Raw genomic sequence first — 18,560 nt, forward strand, 5'->3', positions numbered from 1 at the left:
TTACTGCGAGCGCGAGTCGCTCATGGACCAACGATGTGATTGCCGAACTCTGATCAGGGTCTATTCACTTTCCCAGACTTAAGCTAATCGGACAGTCCCTTCACTAAGTCAGAGTTTGCAATGTCTTTCTGAATGATGTCGTAGAGGAATATATTGAAGCCCCTGTTGTTCAACGCCCCATTAATATGTCTCACCATGTGGATCGCACCTTGTAAGTGCTGCTATGTCGAAGCAACATCACCTACCAAGATCTGTCAGTTGTCAAAGTTTAGTTGAATGAATCCGAAAGCCTCATGAAAAAGCGTAGTTGTAAAGACTCACCTCATCTTATGCCATGAAAACGGCTGCTGTGATGATCGAATCACTAATCGGTGACCGCATCTTCAGACATGAAATAGCATCCATTAGCAGCCGCGCACAGGCGACTTTGTACTGTAAGACGAGCTTCGTATAGTGCGGTTTCTGTTGCGGCAAACAATGCGACAAATGCCGGCTAATTACGAGGAAGAGACCATTTAAAGCGCTGCTGCTGGTTGCGGCCAGCTGAACGAATTGATGGTTGAGACTCCTTGTGCAGCCATCCGGAAAACCACTCCGGATTGGCTCGTGATTTGAACATGGCACGACGTTGTGCACGTCTTTGGAGCAAATGTTAATTATATAGTGGCTGAATTTCGATCATTTATTGGCAAGGTTCAAGTAAAGGACTCGGAAGGTTCAAAGTCACCTAATATGGATTCCCGGTTCTCACTCACAATAGTCTAGAAGGAAGTCTTCAACCAGACTAAGACGCCTCGCAAAGCTAGCAAAGGGGTATCTCCTGGCAGTCCCTTTGCTGACCGAGGTGATCTCGAACTCGTACAAGTCCCGAACCTCGGCGCCCAACATACCTTGGACCAGGCGATCAAAGGAACGTCGGCAATCGCTCAGACCGGCTCGATTCTTTCCTTCTCCGACAGTTCCAGGATGCAATACCTCCAGTCGTCGACAGTATGGTCTCGATTCTCGAGGCCGCGGCTCGCGAGCTGTCCGTCAAGTCGATTGTCTAGAATAGCTCTACTGCCGCCGCCGTTGACCTAAGTCACGGGCTTACCGCACATGCAGGGCCGGACGCCTGGAATGGCCACGTAGTCAAGACTGCCTGAGCTCCGCCTCCGCCTCCGCACGCCCCTGATCACTGGCACATAGTCTACCAAGCCAGCAAGGTCGAGGCCGAGAAGGCCTTGTGGGCCTTTGTAAATAAGAATAAGCCTCACTATACCGTCAACGTCGTCAGTCCGGCGACTGTCTTGGGCGAGGCTCTTTGCCAGAGACACGTAGTGTATCATACCCGTGGGTGAAGAACCTTTATAATGAAAACGAAGAGGTTGGAGCCCTGTTTCAGGCCAGTAAGTCCTCCCTCAATACACACTTGTCCTTTACAGTGACTGATAGCAATGTGCAAACACGGTCATCCATATTGACGTGAAGGATGCTGCTTTGCTCCATGTTGCCGCGGTTTGAATCCCGATTGCAACGGAGCACGACTACAAGCCTGGGGTGAATACTGCAACATAAATGACATTCTTGCCATCTTGCGGAGGCTTCGCTTAGAGAGAAAGTTTATGAACGACTTCCCAAACCAGACCAACAGATTGAATTGCTCCACAGGTGGGGGGGCCGGGGCGGATGGACTCCGCTCAAGAAAAGTGTCATGGAGGAGATGGAAGGGGTTCTCAAGTGGTTTCCCTAAGTCTCGGACTGATCATTACCTAATGCCAACGATTGAGTAATTAGATGAGGCAAATTCGCAGACTCAAGCTCTCAGAGTACTCATGTATGGTTGAAATCCGAAGCTGGATTTTCAATTGTAACCTGGATTCGCTTACAGCCAACATCTCAATCATAACCACATAAGTAAGTTATCTACGTGCTCTTGATCTCTTTTAGAAACGCAGTAAACTCGCAACTTCCCTGAGTTGTCTAACAGTCCCCCACCACGACCTCTGCCCACCTTAGTTTCGAAACACTACAATGCCATAGAAAGCTTCGCCTTATGAAAATCGTGTTGCGTTGTCTGTGGACCAAAGCTTGCAGTGGGTATGGAACAGCCCGCGTGACCTCCAAAAAATGATGAGATCTTCATTTTGTCTAGCAACTAAAGAAAGACCCATCCAGTCGCAATGTTGATTGGGGTTCCCGAATCGCATGGTCAGAGGGTGCGGTAGAAGTCAACGCCGCTTTTCATCACCCCTTCCCCTGTTTATGAGCGCATGATTATCCGAACAAGCCTCAGACGAGTCATTGAAAGAGGCAGTGACTAACGCGGGAAGCCCGGTTTCGTAGCAACTTGATGCTAAGCCTGTTCACTTGACAACTCACGATTGTTGTCTCGGTCTCGTGAGATTGTCTGAGAGTTGATTATAGCATACGTAGATAGTTGCTTAATTGACATAAGACAGCCTAAAGCACGATCCTAACAGCTCACATCTCGTAACAAAAAGCATTTTTTGTAGATGATACAAGTAGAGAGGGGCAAATGCGAGGGAGCACGGGCTTCAGCTCTGACGGCTATGACTATCCGTAAATAGGGACTTTCGCTATCGCTTTCGCGACACCTTCACACTACTCTGTGGAGTTCACGTTGTACAACTTAGAGTGCGTCTGTAGATCTTGGCCCTGCGTTACTACAAGGGCGGAGCGGGTAGCGATGCCGCCTTCAGGAATGCTCAGCCTTATGTGTGTAAGTGAGCAAGAACTCGCTATAAATGTCTATAGCATCCTCCTTCCAGTAAAGCCATCACAAGTCACATCTCACATCAATCTTTACAATAATTGCCAACTCTTCATTCTTTCTAGAAACTCCTGTCTTTAAGATCAATTGCCCACTTACCGCCCCTCAAGATGCAGTTCTCTACCATCATGACCACTCTTTTCCTGGCTGCTGCTACCAGGTAAGTCAACTCAGGATACCCAATTAAAACTACAATATTGAGTTGGTTGCATGTCTTGTTCGATCATTTGCTAACAGTAACAGCGTGGCTGCCAAGAAGCACTCCGAGCTCCACTGCATCACCGCCAGCGGTAGCGGCCAGTTCATCGTCGGCTTGCCCGTAAGCTCTCTCGCCCTCAGGATTGATCAGAAAGATATTTGAGCTCAATGGAGCTGACAAAATAACAGAACAACGACGTGACCAGAAAGACTTGCCCCGGCTTCTGCTCTGACTGCGTGCTCTCCAACAGTGGAACCACTATCACCTGCAAGTCTCCCGGCAAGCTGATGGAGGGCGGCGACTTCTCCGACGCCTGTATCAAGAACGGTGGCTCCGGCAGCGAGTAAGGCCTCACATCTTACATGTGAAGCGGTACTTGTGGGCGGTTGTTAGAAAGAAGGCCTCCTCCAGTCATTCAATACATCCAACATGACATGGATGCCCGAGTTGTCATGTCACAAGTAGAACCGATCTCAAACTCAGATCAGAACGATGAATCATTTATGAGTAACTTGGTCAATAGGAGCCTTGAATACCTTTCACTTTGGTGCCTGTCAAATTCATCGACAATCTTGTTCTTGCCGTTTACAAGCGACTCTGAGATTTCGATGCTAGATACATGCGCTTATGCGTGTCAGAGTTGTTCACACTTGCTAGAACCGGTGATGAACGAAGTGTTTTTCGCTGACCTCGTATATAAAGAAGAGGTCAATTTATTTCACGATTTAATACTTTCCGTGGAACCTTCCAGAAAAGGGCTTCGATTCGGAAATTCGGAAGGTGAAGTGAGAAGCGATGTTTGGTTCAAACTATCCAGAATCAATACTATTGCTACTCCCGGCCACTATGTCGTTCTGCTTCCTGACATCGACTGAGATTAGAGATACTTTATCTTTGGTATAAGGTTTCTCCACCCAACGCCTTATTGATGCCGTAAAAGCGATACTGGGGCAGAGGCCTCTTTGGCCAATTGGGTAGCTTTTTGCCGACCTCGTCGCGAAAAACTGCATCAGAATGGACATCCAGTACAATGTAGTCGTCGCTGAGAATCTCAATCTTCAACTCACGAGCCCCGTCCTTCCTGTCCGTGGTGATCCGGTAGGTTCCGGTAGTTTGAGGGCACTTGAATGATTCAAATTCCAGTCGGATATCATTATCAGGGTTTTTTGCACAATCTATGGCTAGACCCCCTGACAAGACCCGGTCAACCTTCAGTTCCGTCGTTCCCCTGAGCGATGGGTGTTTCATGGCGCGGAATGATTTCATGTCGTAAAAGGAAATCGTCCTGGACACTCGAATACCATCTGGATCTAGGGGAACTGTGTAGTCCTCGGACACTAAGTCGAACTTAGACAAAATATTACGGCTCATGTAGTAAAGAGGTTTTCCCTCCTCTCTCGCTCCGTTCCGTAGCAGAGTGTCGATGGCCGACTTGACTTTCTTGACTTCGTCGTTCTTTTGTCGGTCCATGCGTTCGCTCCTCATCTTCTCTTTAATTTTGTAGTGTTTGCTGGTCTCAGGCAGCCGTTCGCGCTTATATATCGCCCGTTTGTATTTCGCTTCGCGAAAAAGCCTTTCCTCTTCATCGTCGCCTGCGTACTCTCGCCAGACAGGCATCTCACACTCACAACCAGAGCCATCTTCTTCGTAGGTACACTCCCTCTTTGAGTTCTCAATGTCAGAAAGATCTTCTTCAAAGGCTCTGCGATTGTGGTCGGTGGACGACCAAGATAGCCATTCCATGTGGCGGAAGAACCATTCGGGACGATTCTTGGGGTTGTAGAGTGGCCGTGTGTATTGCGTTGAAGATGGACCCTTGTGCTTTCTTTGGTGCCGATCAAGTTGTTGCTTGGATGGGCGCTCCTGCTTTTGCGCTGCCTGCCTCATTTGCGGTAGTCTCTGCTGTACCTGACCATAATTTTGCCCCTCCTGTTGGTGAGCCTCCAGTCGTTTTGTCTTCTTTCGTCTCTGCCCTCTGCCCATATTGTAAGTGAGTACTTAGGTAATTGTCAGAACCAGAAAATATCAGATTGGAGTCGGAGTTTCTGCCAGAAGTATTAGACTATAGCATTGTGTAGAAAGAACGTTAAGTTGCTGTATGTGAAGTTCCAATCCTGTTGAGTCTCTCCTTCAGTTGCCTAGCAACTAGAGCCTCAGAAAGGGGCTGAAGATTAAAAGTGGAACTCTGAAATTATATCATGTCAGCATCTCATCTCGGCGCATTCGGTCAAGACATTTGACAATCCTTTAAGTCAGTGTGAGAATCAATCATCGTGCACATTGTTGACGGCGAAAGAGTTATCTCCCGCCATATCCTTCGTTCGATAAGGGCAATCTTTCTTGTGCTGAGAGAAAAATTGGTGGGTTGCAACCGGTGTGCTGCAGCTTGCGCCGCGACTCACTGAGCAGCCCGGCCCCACAAGCTAGTCTTCTTATACCGACAGCATCCCATAAGGCAACGTCGAGTTGCAACTTCATACGTGAGTTGACTCAGTCTCTCACTAAAATCCCTTAGCTGCTTGAGGCTTGGATGCAAATCGAGCTCACGAGATTGTACGCAGTTTGCTAGAGCAGATGTAGGATAGAAATCGGACAACTTATGCTCGGTGAGACACTGAGACAAAGCTCTTCCTCTGCTCGAACCTCAGGGGTTCTACGCATTCTTTCTATGTACTAGTTCAAAACCTCCATTGAATCATTCGCCGGTTTCGAGCAAGGGTTCAACTGGTATCTCAACCGCATCTGCGGATACTGCTGTACCAATGGTGAGTCCAGACTCCGGAGTGAGAATTTGGGGTTAACCAAGATGGTGGGGAGAAAGGTGGATTCAACTGCGGAGAGCTTGGGGCACGTGCCACATCCCGCCGGGGATATGAAAGCCCGGATCCAAAAGCGGCAAATGGCATTATAAACTCCCGACCGAGTGCATATGTGGGTATCGTGAGATACATGCCACAGACCACCCAGAGGTACCAGTTGAAATAGGTTCCGCGTCGTGCCTTGTCACTCCAGCGCATCATGACACCAGCCCGCAAGAATTCAGCAGTCCCATGCTGTGCTATTAATCTCATCCATCTGCAGAAGCAAAAGATGTTTGAAGCGACTCTTCTGTTTTCATAATGAGTCGAACGTGGTCGCTCTCCGAAGGTGCCTTTCTCGTGCCTCATGACGAAACAACTTTTGCTAAATGTCTACAGTCCGCCAACATCGAACTGTTGATGATTGTTGGATGGCTATTCATGGCGTAGTCTACGATGTGCGTTTACTGGCCCTCTTGCAAGAATTCCAAAACTCACCATAGGCGGCAGATCACATCATTCCTCCCCAATCACCCGGGCGGTAAAGCCATTCTCCTGAAGAATGCAGGCAAAGATGCTAGCGAAGCGTTTGATGCCGTCCATCCAGTTGAGGTCTTGGAAGAGTATCTCCAGCCTGGCCAGATTATAGGAACATTTGAAGTCACAGAAACGGGAGCCGGGCTGCAATCAGACATGCCTCCTCCGGACGTACTCGCGAACCCATCGCCATCCCCAGATAAGTCAGATGACGTACCTCCAGTGTCTCAGATCCTGAGTATCGCTGAAATGGAGCATCATGCCTTGCAAAAGATGAGCCCGAAAGCCATCTCGTACTATGCCTCAGGTACCGATGACGAGGTCACTAAAATTGGGAATGGGGCCATCTTGCGTTCCATTCTCCTGCGGCCACGGGTCTTTGTTGATTGTACCCGGTGCTCCTTATCGACGAACCTCCTTGGACATGCAGTCGGCATGCCAATCTACGTTTCGCCCGCAGCCATGGCCAAATTGGCGCACCCAATAGGCGAGGCCGGCATCGCAGCAGCGTGCTCCAAGTTCAAGGGCTTGCAGATCATCAGCAAGAATGCGTCAATGTCTCCCTCAGCAATTGTCCAGGCCGGCCCCGGCGCGACTTTTGCATGGCAGCTCTACGTTCTGAAGGATATCGAATCGACCGAGAGGACATTGGCACAGATTCGAGCCATTCCACAAATCAAATTCATCGTGCTCACATTAGACGCTCCATTCCCCGGCAAACGAGAAGCAGACGAGCGATTCAAGATGGCAGAAGTTGCGGGAGGCGCCCCGCCGGGTGTATGGGGCACGGAGTCGGGGCTTACGTGGAAGAAGACGCTCGCCTGGCTCACCAAGCATACGACTCTCCCGATTGTGCTGAAAGGCATTCAGACACACGAGGACGCATATGCGGCGACCTTGTTTCCGAGCGTAAAGGGCATCATTATCTCGAATCATGGTGGACGGGCACTGGATACGACAATGACGCCTGTACAAGTGCTTCTGGAGATTCGGAAATTCTGTCCAGAGGTGTTTGACAAGATTGATGTTCTCATCGATGGAGGTATCAAAAGAGGTACAGACGTCGTCAAAGCCCTGGCTCTGGGAGCCAAGGGTGTCGGCATTGGAAGGGCGGCGCTATACAGCTTAGCTGTTGGGGGACAAGCGGGCGTTGAGAGGGCACTGCAAAGTAAGTTCAACCTGATCGCCAGATTTATCGTTCACGAATCGTAAGCTGAAGTGGTTCTATAGTTCTTGCAGATGAGACCGTCACCGCAATGAGACTACTTGGTGTTGAGCGCGTGGATCAACTTGGACTAAGACACGTGAGTTCAGAGTCGCCCACCTTGATTCTATCGGCGTTGATGGCGACATTTCTGACATTGTTGCTATAAGATCAACACGAATGGTTTGCAAGCGCAGCTTTACGGTGGACCGTCCGGCCTCGAAGCGATAGATACAGAGCTGAAGTCAAAGTTGTAAAATTTGTATTGCAAAACATCAAGGGGCAAAGTCGAGGAAATTCGAGGCTTGGTTCAACAGACAAGGCCTATATTTGTTGCCCCCATCTATATCTAAATTCGTTCCAAAGGAGGTGCTGTGAGACACCACTCAATCTGACTACCCTACTCGGTGCTAGCTGTGGTCAACAAAGCTATCAAATAGCGGGAAACGCACTGGGAAGCCCAAGCTAAGATGACCCCTCAGGTTTACGTCCGTACACGTTTTGCCTATCTCATGTCAGCAGAGCCTTGACTAGACCGCAGAAATCTTCATCAACTCACAAGTATATCACCGTCTGGAGCTTAGGGTCCTTGAGAGCTTTGCGTGCCTCGGCAACGAACACACCCGCCGATATGCTGTCCCAGTCCATCACCTGAGTCAACAGAAACATGGAAAAGCCTTCGAGAGACTGGTCGTGAAACTCCAGGTTGCAAGTGCCAACCTCCTTCAGCGTGGGGTCCTTGGGCCAACCCCCAATAGGCACAGGCCAGCTCTTCTCGACAACATCGACGAAGCCGGCATCCCTCATAGCATCGGCGATTTTGTGGCCCCCTCGTGACTGATCCATGGACTTGCCGAGGCGGTTTGCAGCCTCGAAAAAGATCTTGCCCCACCTGCGGTAGACGTGGTCCTCCGGGAGACTGTCCCCATACGCCTGAGAGCGGAATTCAATGTCGAAGTCCTTCATTTCAAAGTATCCGCCGGGCTTGAGGTGATCGTAGATTTGTTTGTAGAAAGCAGGCCAGTCGGAGATGCAAGCCTCCATGTGGCGGAGATGAATGAAATCGAAATCAGGAGTCCATGTCCATGGCTGTTCGACATCGTCGATTTGGAACTTGCAGTTGGGCGGTACCCAGCCAGGCTGGATAGGCGAGATGTCGACGCCCGTTACTTCGGAAGACGGGAACTCGTCAGCGAAGTCACTGCGTCCCTGTCAGCTTCGGCCTGGTTCAAGAGAGGCATTTTGGGTAGGACGAGTCAATAAACTTACATTGCCCAGATACCAGTACCGGTTCCTAAGTCGAGGACCTTCTGTTCAATTCTTCAGAACTGTATTTTGACTGGAGATGGAAGCTTCTTACCAACGGGCCATCCCCGAGCGGTGAAAGGAAAAGCTTGTCGCCGAGGAGGAGCGTTTCCCAGTAATGCCTTTGAGCAAAGCGTGAATTAGCCAATTGAGGATTTGGAGGAGTTCCCTACTACTCACGCGAGATCAAGGCCCTCATTTTGCTGCTCGTCGTTCGGACCCCAGTAGTCGGCCTTTTGCGTATAAGTACGACCATGGATTCTGCGGTATTCGGTGATGCTCTCGGCAAGCGATGCAGTCGACTCGGTCGTAACGCTTTGCCCGCTTCTGTCAGTGTTGCGTCTCACTCGAAATCTGGGAGTCGAGCACAAACCTCTCTGTGTCCGCCAAAGAATCATGATCATCATTGTCGGCTGCGACAATAGGATTCTAGCAGTCAATGACTTGTCAGTATACCTATACTTTTCCGCCCTTTACAAGGAAAGTATCTCCAGAATCTAAAGTCACAAGCCCTAAAATTGTTCGAGTTTCGCGCGAAAGTGCTCACAGGGTCGTTCGCTACTACCGCAGGCTCAATCTCAGCCGCAGCCGGTGAGGCTGTAGAAGCAGTCGCAGGAGCGGCACTGGGCTGAGTTGAGGCCTCCATTCTATGTTTAATCACGTCAACGTCGTATCGGGGAGGATAGGTGGAAGATGTGACCGTCGAAGAGACTCCAATGTCAACGCCGGAAAGATCAGGACTTTGGAATAATCGATTACCATGACGGGAAGAGGCGAATTTACCCCTCCTTCCATCGGAGGAAACTACCCGTTGTTGGTTGTTGTGTCTTGGCGGAATCCTCATCGCGAATGGAAATAACCCACCATACCCTTGGGACGATCACCAAGCAACGAACCAGCGCTCTCACGCCACTGTGCTTGAGAAATCGTCGCTAACCCCGATCCAGGGGTCTTCACCGGTCCCTCAACCCCAAGTAAGCACATTGAACGGTCGGCGCCACCGTCGTCCCCGTAGATTACACGGTGAGCCAGCGTATCTACAATACTCCGAGGGATGATTGCCACGTTTTAGGCGCAATAGTTGATCTCTCTAGGAATCCGAAATCTTGTAGGTAGAATTAGGACGATTATCAAATTGATCACAGCGCGTCAATCGATACAGGCTGTTGCCGTTAAAGGTCAGATTTTCTACACGCGATGCCCTCATTGTGCGTGTTCACGCACATCTAGCACTCGGCTTTCAAATCAGCCCTCGTTCAAAATTTGACCGGAAGATGAAGAAATTGAAGATGAAGTCACTCAAGCTCTTAGATACCGGTGAGCGAAATCAATTTTGCAACAATGGTGTCTCTCCGACTGGCATTCAGGAACCCGAGCTCACCTCCAACACCACTCATGCCGATGGCCAAGTGATGAACTGCCTCTTGTTCTGAAAAGTCCAAAGAGCAAGACGCGACCGAAGTAGGTAATCAAGCAGTCCGAATGCTAGAACATTGCGACATATTGAAGGGCTACATTCTCATTCAAGAACCATAATTGACCAAATGTCGATGATGCTTCTTTTCGCCAGAATCACTATAAACTTTCACATACTTACGAACAGATTCCACAGCCTCCACATTACTCTTGCGGGGTGTCTGGCCTTGTTCAAGAGGTGGAACTAGGCGGCAGCCTTCAGCCAAATCCACGATGACTTCCAGGCAGCCATAACCACTAACTAAGAGAGCCAACAAATTTCTGTTTTCTGTGTCTCATTGGCATCAGTAATCTCCCTCAGCCAACAGCAGAAAAGTAAACGAGCATCCTTTCATCGTTTTTCGCCCTCTTAGCATCAGGCCAGCATTTCTCACAGCCATGTGCCACCACTGCTTCGACAACAAGCGTCTAGACGGCGCTCCCCCAAGCATGCGAGCGAAGGACGTCGCTCGCCGAAGAATAGAAGAAGCAACTCGCTTAGAAAGAGAAAGAGCCGAAGAGGACGAAGAAGAAGAGGAAAAGAAAGAGAAGAGGCATCTACCAAATGAGACATTTGTTCAGGCCGCACCCAGTCACGACGGCGCTCCAACCTTTGCTGCGTACCAGATCCATGACGACACCCCTGAATCCGACTTAAGCGCGCTTCAAGCTCTACGTCCACCATTCGGTTTCGTCGTATACGACACCACGGAGACTGCCCGTCCCGCCCGTAGCGCTCAGCTTGCCCGCGCCCTGTTTGACCACACCAAGACGGAGCGGACGAAGATCCGCTACGGAGCGGATCGTATCGAGGTCGTCACGCTGCCGCTGCCTATCACTTTCTCCCTCAACCAGCGCGTGGAGACTTGCACGCGCCATTATGATGCCGAGTACCAAAGCCGCTTGCGCATCGCTGACAAGGCCGAGGCCGCTTCGTGGTTCCTCGCCGAGCGTATCATGGATCGGCAATTTGCGCGTAGGGCTTTCGTAATTGATTGTATCAAGGAGGACGGAGACGGAAGCGAGGACGAGTCCGCCGTGATGGCCTCGTGGAAGGGGTCATTCAGCAATGTGGATCAGGAGCTTGAGGCCGTGATGCAGCCTAACCTGAGCAATACTGGTAGCTTTGTTGAGATCAATTGGCAACCACGCAAGGGGATATGGAACTTTTGGAACCGTGAATATTGCGGCCCTGAAGATAGTATGTCCTCTTGCCGCTTCGGGTCCGAAGCTTTCGGAGATAGATTTCAGGAGATGAGGGATGCTATTGAAGTGTTTTACAACCATTTCGTTCCAGATGGCATACTCGATCGACGGTTAGATCAGGCTGGGGCAGCTCGGATCGTAGCCTTGTAATCCTCGGACGTTGGCCGGAGAGTTTTTGCAAGGGAAATGAATAACAATAGATTGAATTCCAGGCAGCCGTCAATCGAAGCTCGCCATTGCCTTATTCGGCATTTGGTACGCAAGGAAATGGAAGTCAAGGCCCATATTAACTGTCCACATTGACGAAGTCGGAAGCTCAAGGTGGGTTGTCACTTCTTGTCTTTCATTTACTTTGACCAATATGTGTGACTGGCAAAGGATGGGCCTTATCTCAGTTATTCAATTGCTAATGATCCTTTACGATTCGAAGAGTGTTGGCAGACCATTGATCGAATCCCACAGATCTCCTAATCACCCATCAAGGCCTCTGACACTTTGCTAGCCATCTAAACTCTAGTGAAGGTGGCCAGTGTTTTGGTTTACTATTCTTCGGCGCATCTAGCGTTCGGCATCCAAGTGCCGCTTCACTAGGTCCATAATTACCCTATTTAGATCATTGGCACTTAGCGTTGTCCTCAAGGAGCATGCGTCAGTCGTGGACGTGGCCCAATTTTAGCGTCAAAGTCCGGCGATCTGGGCGGTATCGAACGGCCTCAAAACGCCCGGTAGGAAGTTCCGATATACGCCACCTATTCGGCATCGATACTTAAGTATGCCGATGAGCCTTTGGATGCTCTTTCTATACAATCGAACTTAAGGTACTAATCCGGTTTACTAGCCGAGGTTCGTGCATTTAGTCTCGGGGTTGAGAACTTGAGAGACCTTAGGCGGAAGCTACTTGAATTGTGGAGGATTGTACATAGAAGCCATTCACTCACGATGAAAGAGCAATCACCTTGAAGCAAGACAGATCTCCCAAGTTTAATTTGTCTCTTACATCCCAATGTTTGATCTTGATCACAATGAGAAGTCGTAGATTTGCAAACAAGTGTTCCGATACTGTGATCAATGGTTCGGAGCTTGCGGCGATGCAAGCGTCCATGGGAAATGGACCACCAGACCCAGGCCCGGGCTCCCATCCAGAGACATGCAGCCTCCCCCTTTGTGACGATGACCCCCTGAGACCGGATTTAATTCACTACCCAAGCGTCAGCAGGCTTTCTGTCCCGGCAGAAACATGCTTTTCAGAAATATATAGCAATAAGACCCACCCCTGAGAAAGTATCAACGGCCTCCAGCAACCCCTGAGCGCTGACCATTCGGCCGTACGGCTCTCCACGACACCGTTCTCAGAAACTTAGCAGCATATATCTCAAAGACATTCAAAAGACTTCCGGATTACTCCAGAATTGCGTTTTACTTCGCTTGTATCACCCAGCTTAGTAGAATCAGGTCAGCCAGAGATTGAATAGCACTCGAACGCCAGAACCAGGTGTCGCTCCGTACGTTGACAACCGGACATTCCGTATTGTTCATGAGCGATTCATACGCCTTACATGATCGAATTATCACAAAGAGGTAAGCCAACATCAGCCCCTGGGCAAATCAAGGAGTTTGATGTGCAGGTTGATCATGCGAGCTTGTCTGAGGAATCTTCTCTCATACCTCCAATCCTTCTCAAGGAAAAGTAAGGTGCTTCAAGTAATGACGTGTTGCTGAAACCTGGAATGGTCATCAAAAATCAGCAGTTGGGGCCAAATCTGCTCCCTATGAAAAATGATCCTGGCAAGCATACCACCCCGTTCCCTTCTCTCGTTGGCGTCACTTCTGTTGATCCATTTCGAATCTTGGCCGCGGTCGAACAAGATGATCACCATTTTACCCGCTGTCCGAAGACCCGACTCGAGAGCCTGGTTTGGGGTAAATAATGGACACTCGATGATCATCCAATTGAGACACTAGGGTGTGATTGAGTCGAACTTGTCGAGAGAATGCCATCTAGTTCACAGCTCTCGGCATCGCACGACAAATCCACATGCTGTAGGCTAGGCACCAGAATTAAGGTGAGGCGTAGCTCTCAGGTATCAAAGAGTCAAGCAAGCAGGCGCACATGTGATGGAACAATCCAACTCTGGCCTCTCGATGGCAATCTTTCAGCACATGGTTCTCGGCATCACCGTCTCCGCTATGGTAAGTTACCTTAGGTAGCAAGAGACTACGACGCCTACCTCGGCCCCCGAGTTACAATCCGACGGAGCCGAGAGCAACAGCTAGTTATTTTGCCTAGAAACACTTACATTACTCGGTGGGCAAGGCATCACTTAGCTATAAATTTAGTCATCATTCATTAGGGGCTGTTCATTCAAGTGTGTTTCGCAATGGATCGGCCGATAAGGATGAGAGTTTCTCTTAGCTGCCCCTATTTACATAGGATCGCTTGGATTTCCTTAGTGAGGGGTTGATAATGAACCTGCTAAGCAGTGAGCACTGAGGCTACCAGGGCGCATGCGGCATCGTCTTCAGGGATCAAGACATGGTGCAAGACATGGTGGTATGTGATCCACACGAATCCTCCCGTACGTGCTCTTGATTGTCCATCTGCTCGGTGTGTCCGTGTACAGGGCACAGATCAAGCCACATGGCTAGTACCAAGCTAACAAACTAACAACTGGACCTTAGGGTCTTCTCTTTCGTACACCGCATTCTACTTCGCATTCAAAAGGAGTAATCCGGTTTCTCATTGCACATTTCATTCGATCTATGACCGGCAGTCCGTCCCCCCTAGAATAGTTCATGATGTGCTTCTTGATGGCGGCGGGTCCTGCCGCTAATTAATCTGCCTCGAGCGCCTCAACTTTTGTACGGATAAGGCAGGGAGGAGTAATTGAAACAATGCGGGCGTTCCTTCGGTCTCCGCCTTGGATCTTTTGGGTAGCTTCTCGCTACTTGCTCGACGTCATGTACCCATTGCTGTATGGGTGTGGGCCGAGGCTGGATTGCCGGCGATGAAAGCAGACAAGGTCGCAACTCGCAAGGGGTCGGTCAAGCATGCATCCCTTCGGCACGAGAGCCAGGCTCACATCTCGGGCCTTTTGGAAAGAAATTAGAAATGGGTCGATCCGGTTGCTCGCGGACCCTACCCGGAAATCGTCGACACAATATACCACGCGAGGCACGTGGGTTTCTATCTCATAGACACATATATGAGACTGGCTTATTGTAAGTTTAGAACTGTCCGAGAAGACCTGTATTCACTGTTATGGAAATGGTAATAGAATGGGCATAGGTCTCGAAAAGTTGAGTTTGAGGAATTCACTGTCAGCCCTTCCCCGGAGATTGGATGCCATGCAGGGATTCTCAGTCGGGCTCTAGTCGGCATCCTTCTCGATGAATTCTTTCTCAGATGTTCAATGAATCAGGCAGGTAATGAATTCACAGCGGATGTACGCATCGGGGAACCCGTAGTTCTTGTAACGTTGCGCTAGTACGGATACCACGGACCATGGATCGCAAAAGGTCATGGGCATGTCGTGATGGAAGGTGTCTAGCCCTACCCAAGGTAGGTAAGGCAGTGAAGTGACCATGGGGCTGAAACTAAAAGGGGACATTGTGGCGGCAGTTGACGGTGTAACTACGGAGAGAGATCGTATAAGCAAAAGTTAGAATGTTTGTTGCCTAGGAAGAACCATACCACGATAACTAAGGTCCCCAGTGTTTCAATCAGGGGCTTGGGGTAGTGGGCAGTTGACGAGAGATCTGGGGCGGGCTTAGGTTACTCTGGGTTCGCTTTGACGTGCTGGAGATCATCGGGCCGAGCTGGAAAGTGGAACAACTCTTTGGCCAATCTCTTAGTCGGCATCGTAGACATTAGATGTAGCCAAGCCAATGTCAAATGCTTGGTGCCTGGAGAACGTGCTCAAGGCATTACCAGTTGACGTTTGACGTTTAACGTTTTGGCAACCCAGACTTATCAGAACGGGAAGGCGACAAGTTTGAACACGACCTCATTGTGGCTTTGTGAAGAGGGTAAAATTGTAACTTCACAGTTAGATCCATCCTTCACTAGGGAGTTGGTCAGGCAACCAAATTTCCAGGTTCTTTTGAGACTCAGTTTGAGTGTGGATGAAGCAAGGGAACCGGTCTGGAAGTGTCAAAAATGGGCGATCTGGTCTAGGCCAAGGGAAGGGGCCCAAGGTTCAAGGCCTAAAGGTGCCGCCGGGTCGGGTGAAAAAGTGGTCTTGACTCCTTCCCAAATAGAACCACCAGTGCCACCCCTGTTCGTACTAAAGGTACTTAGTCCAAGTACTTGGTCTAAGTAGTTTGTACCGAGTCTTAGTGCAGAACTCCAACTGGCAACTGCCAACCTAACCCCACACTCGGGTTGCTCCTTCCCCATGTTCATCACAGGCGCTCCTCGCACTTTCCCCGCGCCATTCCCTTTGACAACCTCCTCCTCGGCCCCTTCTCTTCCTCCTCCCGTCCTCCTCATCCTCAAACTCCTCCTCACGGGCAGTTCAACGTCACCCTTCCCGTCCTCTTCTTCAACCCACATATTTCTATTCCAGGCCCGCTCCTCCAAATCCCCGGCTCTCCGCATATCCCTTCCCCCCAATGTCTCCCGCTCAATTGGGTCTTCCGCCGTGCCGAGGGCCGTGTAAATGCCGACTACAACCACCACCAGCACAACAGCCACGGGTCGGGCGACCATGTTCCACTCCTTTGACAGCCGCCGCAGCCCCGAGGGTTCGGCCGTGAGCTCATCGACAACTTCACGCAAGGTCAACCGTTCATGTCAGGAATGCACCAGACGCAAGGTCAAGTGCGATGGTGGACATCCTTGTGCGAGTTGTCAGTACTACAAGGTTGCAGATTCATGCGAGTACAGGCAGCGTAGCAGACGACATGCTGTGAGCAGGAGGTATGCAGTAACCCTTGCCCATCATTAGATCCCCCGATGCTTTCGTTCCTGCAGGATCATCAAGGCTGACGATTACCCTAGTACTCTCGAAAAGACCTCAGAGCAGCTCCGCGCCCAGTCTAGCGTGCTGCAGAAACTTTTCCCTGATGTTGATGTGAACGATTTAGTAGGCAAGAGTCGAGCAGAGTTGCTCGCTTTGTTGCCGCGGGAATCTCTCTTTGTTTTGCGCTCCTCGGTTCCGCAAGCCGACCCTTCAACAGCTGGTGTCTCGGCAGCCGATGAGGATGACGATGATGACGGCCACGATGATTCGGCGCAGAATTCTGAAAATGGAGATGCTGCAAACGAAAGACGATGGGATGAGCCAGCCCAGCAGCCGGCGACCCTTGGCTCCAGCGACGACATTAACGCCATCAGTCTAGCAACAGACCAGCATCGCCGCTCCTATCTCGGTGTCACATCCATGAGTGCCGTTCTCAGGGTGATATTTCGTCTCTGTCCTGCGGCCAAAGAGCACACGGCTCAGAGGGCAAAGGCGTGGAACGATGTCCATTATCAGTCTCAGCTGCTTCCATCACTGTCTCTTGTCAGCCCCGGCGCGGGCATGAACCCTCTGCGGGAACAGCGCTGTATCGACTTTTACTTTGATCACATCCACCCAGTAACACCGATTCTCAATGAAGATGACTTTAGACGCAATCTTGCGTCAGGAACCCGTCTTGATGGCTCTTGGCTGGCCCTACTCAACATGGTCTACACTCTGGGCTCCATCGCCTCCGGCAGTGACTCCCTCCACGTTCAGTACTATAAGCAGGCACGCGCTTACCTCGATCTCGATTCCTTGGGCTCTGGCAACATGGAGAGTCTACAAGCTCTCTGTCTTCTCGGAGGCTACTACTTGCACTACCGAAACTCGCCCAACATGGCGTATGCTGTTCTCGGCGCAGCTCACCGCGTCGCAATAGCCCTAGGATTGCATCGAGAACCCGCACGCAGTCGTGCCGAGAACGTCACGGAGCACAGCAATTACATCTCACGCGCCGAGACGCGTAGAAGAACCTGGTGGAGTCTTTTCTGCCTCGATACGTGGGCGAGCATGACCCTTGGGCGCCCTACGTGTGGCCGATGGGATAGCAGTACCATGGACACGCTTTTACCCACGCCATTGTTTCCCGACGACCACGTAGCAGCATCATTACGAGCAAGCTGTCTGTTCTGCCACATCTGTGACAGGATTCAGCATCGTTTTGCGCAACCCGCGCGCTTATCGGCCCGCGAGGCCATGGCTTTCGACCGCGAGCTGGTAGAGTGGCACGACTCTCTTCCCGACTTCCTCAAGAACCCAGCAAATTCTCCACCTCGTTTGACGGAAGCCCGCGAGTTCATGCGGAATCGCTACCTCAACGTCCGCCTCATCCTTACGCGAAGCTTCTTACTCTACCTTGCCCACGATCATTCCCTCAGACGCAGCGCCAACGCCGTCTCGACTGTCCCTGGGCCTACCCACGACGAGCTAGCCCTCGTTGAAACCTGCCGCTCCGTCGCCATGGAGGCCATCGATGCCATTACACTTTACTGGACACCCAACCGCATCCACGTCTGGAACTCGGCATGGTACCTTTTCCAAGCATGCATGGTTCCAATCCTCTCCATCGCCATTGACGCACATGTGCGCAACTCGGCCCGTAAGCAGCAGCAGCAGGAACAATCACAATACCCACCGCCGCCATCCACAGTCCCCTCGCAAGCATCACATCTGGGAATACTACAGATGCCAACAGCAGCGACGATCAACTCCCCCGAGCACAACATCTTCCTACCCTCTTGGTGCGCAAGCCTCACAAAAGCCCTCGAGCTCTTCCACGATATGCGTTCCTGGATGCGCGACTCGGATCGCACCCCCGATATCGTCGGCGCCCTATACGAGGCCGTTACCACCGACCTCGAAGGTTCTGGTGCCGGCTCCGCCATTCGTACGCCCTCGACGGAAAACAGTATAGACATGTCCATGTGGTGCGATGAGCAGCTGGTGGAGATGGACTGGAGTGCATTCCTGGGCGGCGGTGGTAGTGATGGCAGCGGCGGCGTTGACGGGATGCATAACAACAACATGTTTGTTTTCACGTGAATTGCTGTAGAAGCGGTTGGGAGTGACGCATTGGCGT

The 18,560-nt window shown here is 50.7% G+C and overlaps 5 protein-coding genes across 5 annotated transcripts; 4 read left to right on the plus strand and 1 right to left on the minus strand.

The window, feature by feature from the left end:
- Positions 1-2,883: 2,883 nt before the first annotated feature.
- Positions 2,884-3,319, plus strand: HER10_EVM0010082 (uncharacterized protein; the record flags this gene model as incomplete). Its single annotated transcript, XM_035479552.1, has 3 exons — positions 2,884-2,933; positions 3,017-3,092; positions 3,161-3,319. 3 exons carry the CDS (start codon positions 2,884-2,886, stop codon positions 3,317-3,319), a joined length of 285 nt encoding a protein of 94 aa, XP_035327205.1.
- A 2,772-nt stretch (positions 3,320-6,091) lies between these two features.
- On the plus strand, positions 6,092-7,768 carry HER10_EVM0012950 (FMN-dependent dehydrogenase; the record flags this gene model as incomplete). Its single annotated transcript, XM_035482324.1, has 5 exons — positions 6,092-6,119; positions 6,170-6,228; positions 6,281-7,475; positions 7,538-7,611; positions 7,682-7,768. The coding sequence occupies 5 exons, from the start codon at positions 6,092-6,094 to the stop codon at positions 7,766-7,768; spliced, it is 1,443 nt and encodes a 480-aa protein (XP_035327436.1).
- A 208-nt stretch (positions 7,769-7,976) lies between these two features.
- Positions 7,977-9,462, minus strand: HER10_EVM0006354 (UMTA protein; the record flags this gene model as incomplete). Its single annotated transcript, XM_035475941.1, has 7 exons — positions 7,977-8,016; positions 8,071-8,712; positions 8,781-8,821; positions 8,872-8,938; positions 8,997-9,131; positions 9,190-9,245; positions 9,364-9,462. The coding sequence occupies 7 exons, from the start codon at positions 9,460-9,462 to the stop codon at positions 7,977-7,979; spliced, it is 1,080 nt and encodes a 359-aa protein (XP_035326909.1).
- Positions 9,463-10,670: 1,208 nt separating this feature from the next.
- On the plus strand, positions 10,671-11,627 carry HER10_EVM0011141 (uncharacterized protein; the record flags this gene model as incomplete). The annotated part of the gene is made up of 1 exon (XM_035480579.1): positions 10,671-11,627. The coding sequence occupies one exon, from the start codon at positions 10,671-10,673 to the stop codon at positions 11,625-11,627; it is 957 nt and encodes a 318-aa protein (XP_035327284.1).
- A 4,494-nt stretch (positions 11,628-16,121) lies between these two features.
- HER10_EVM0008127 (fungal specific transcription factor domain-containing protein) lies at positions 16,122-18,523 on the plus strand (the record flags this gene model as incomplete). The annotated part of the gene is made up of 2 exons (XM_035477660.1): positions 16,122-16,395; positions 16,450-18,523. The coding sequence occupies exons 1-2, from the start codon at positions 16,136-16,138 to the stop codon at positions 18,521-18,523; spliced, it is 2,334 nt and encodes a 777-aa protein (XP_035327037.1). The 5' UTR covers positions 16,122-16,135.
- Positions 18,524-18,560: the final 37 nt, after the last annotated feature.

Source organism: Colletotrichum scovillei, assembly GCF_011075155.1.
Source record: "Colletotrichum scovillei strain TJNH1 chromosome Unknown Contig00011, whole genome shotgun sequence".
In the NCBI taxonomy this organism is placed as follows: Eukaryota; Fungi; Ascomycota; class Sordariomycetes; order Glomerellales; family Glomerellaceae; genus Colletotrichum; species Colletotrichum scovillei.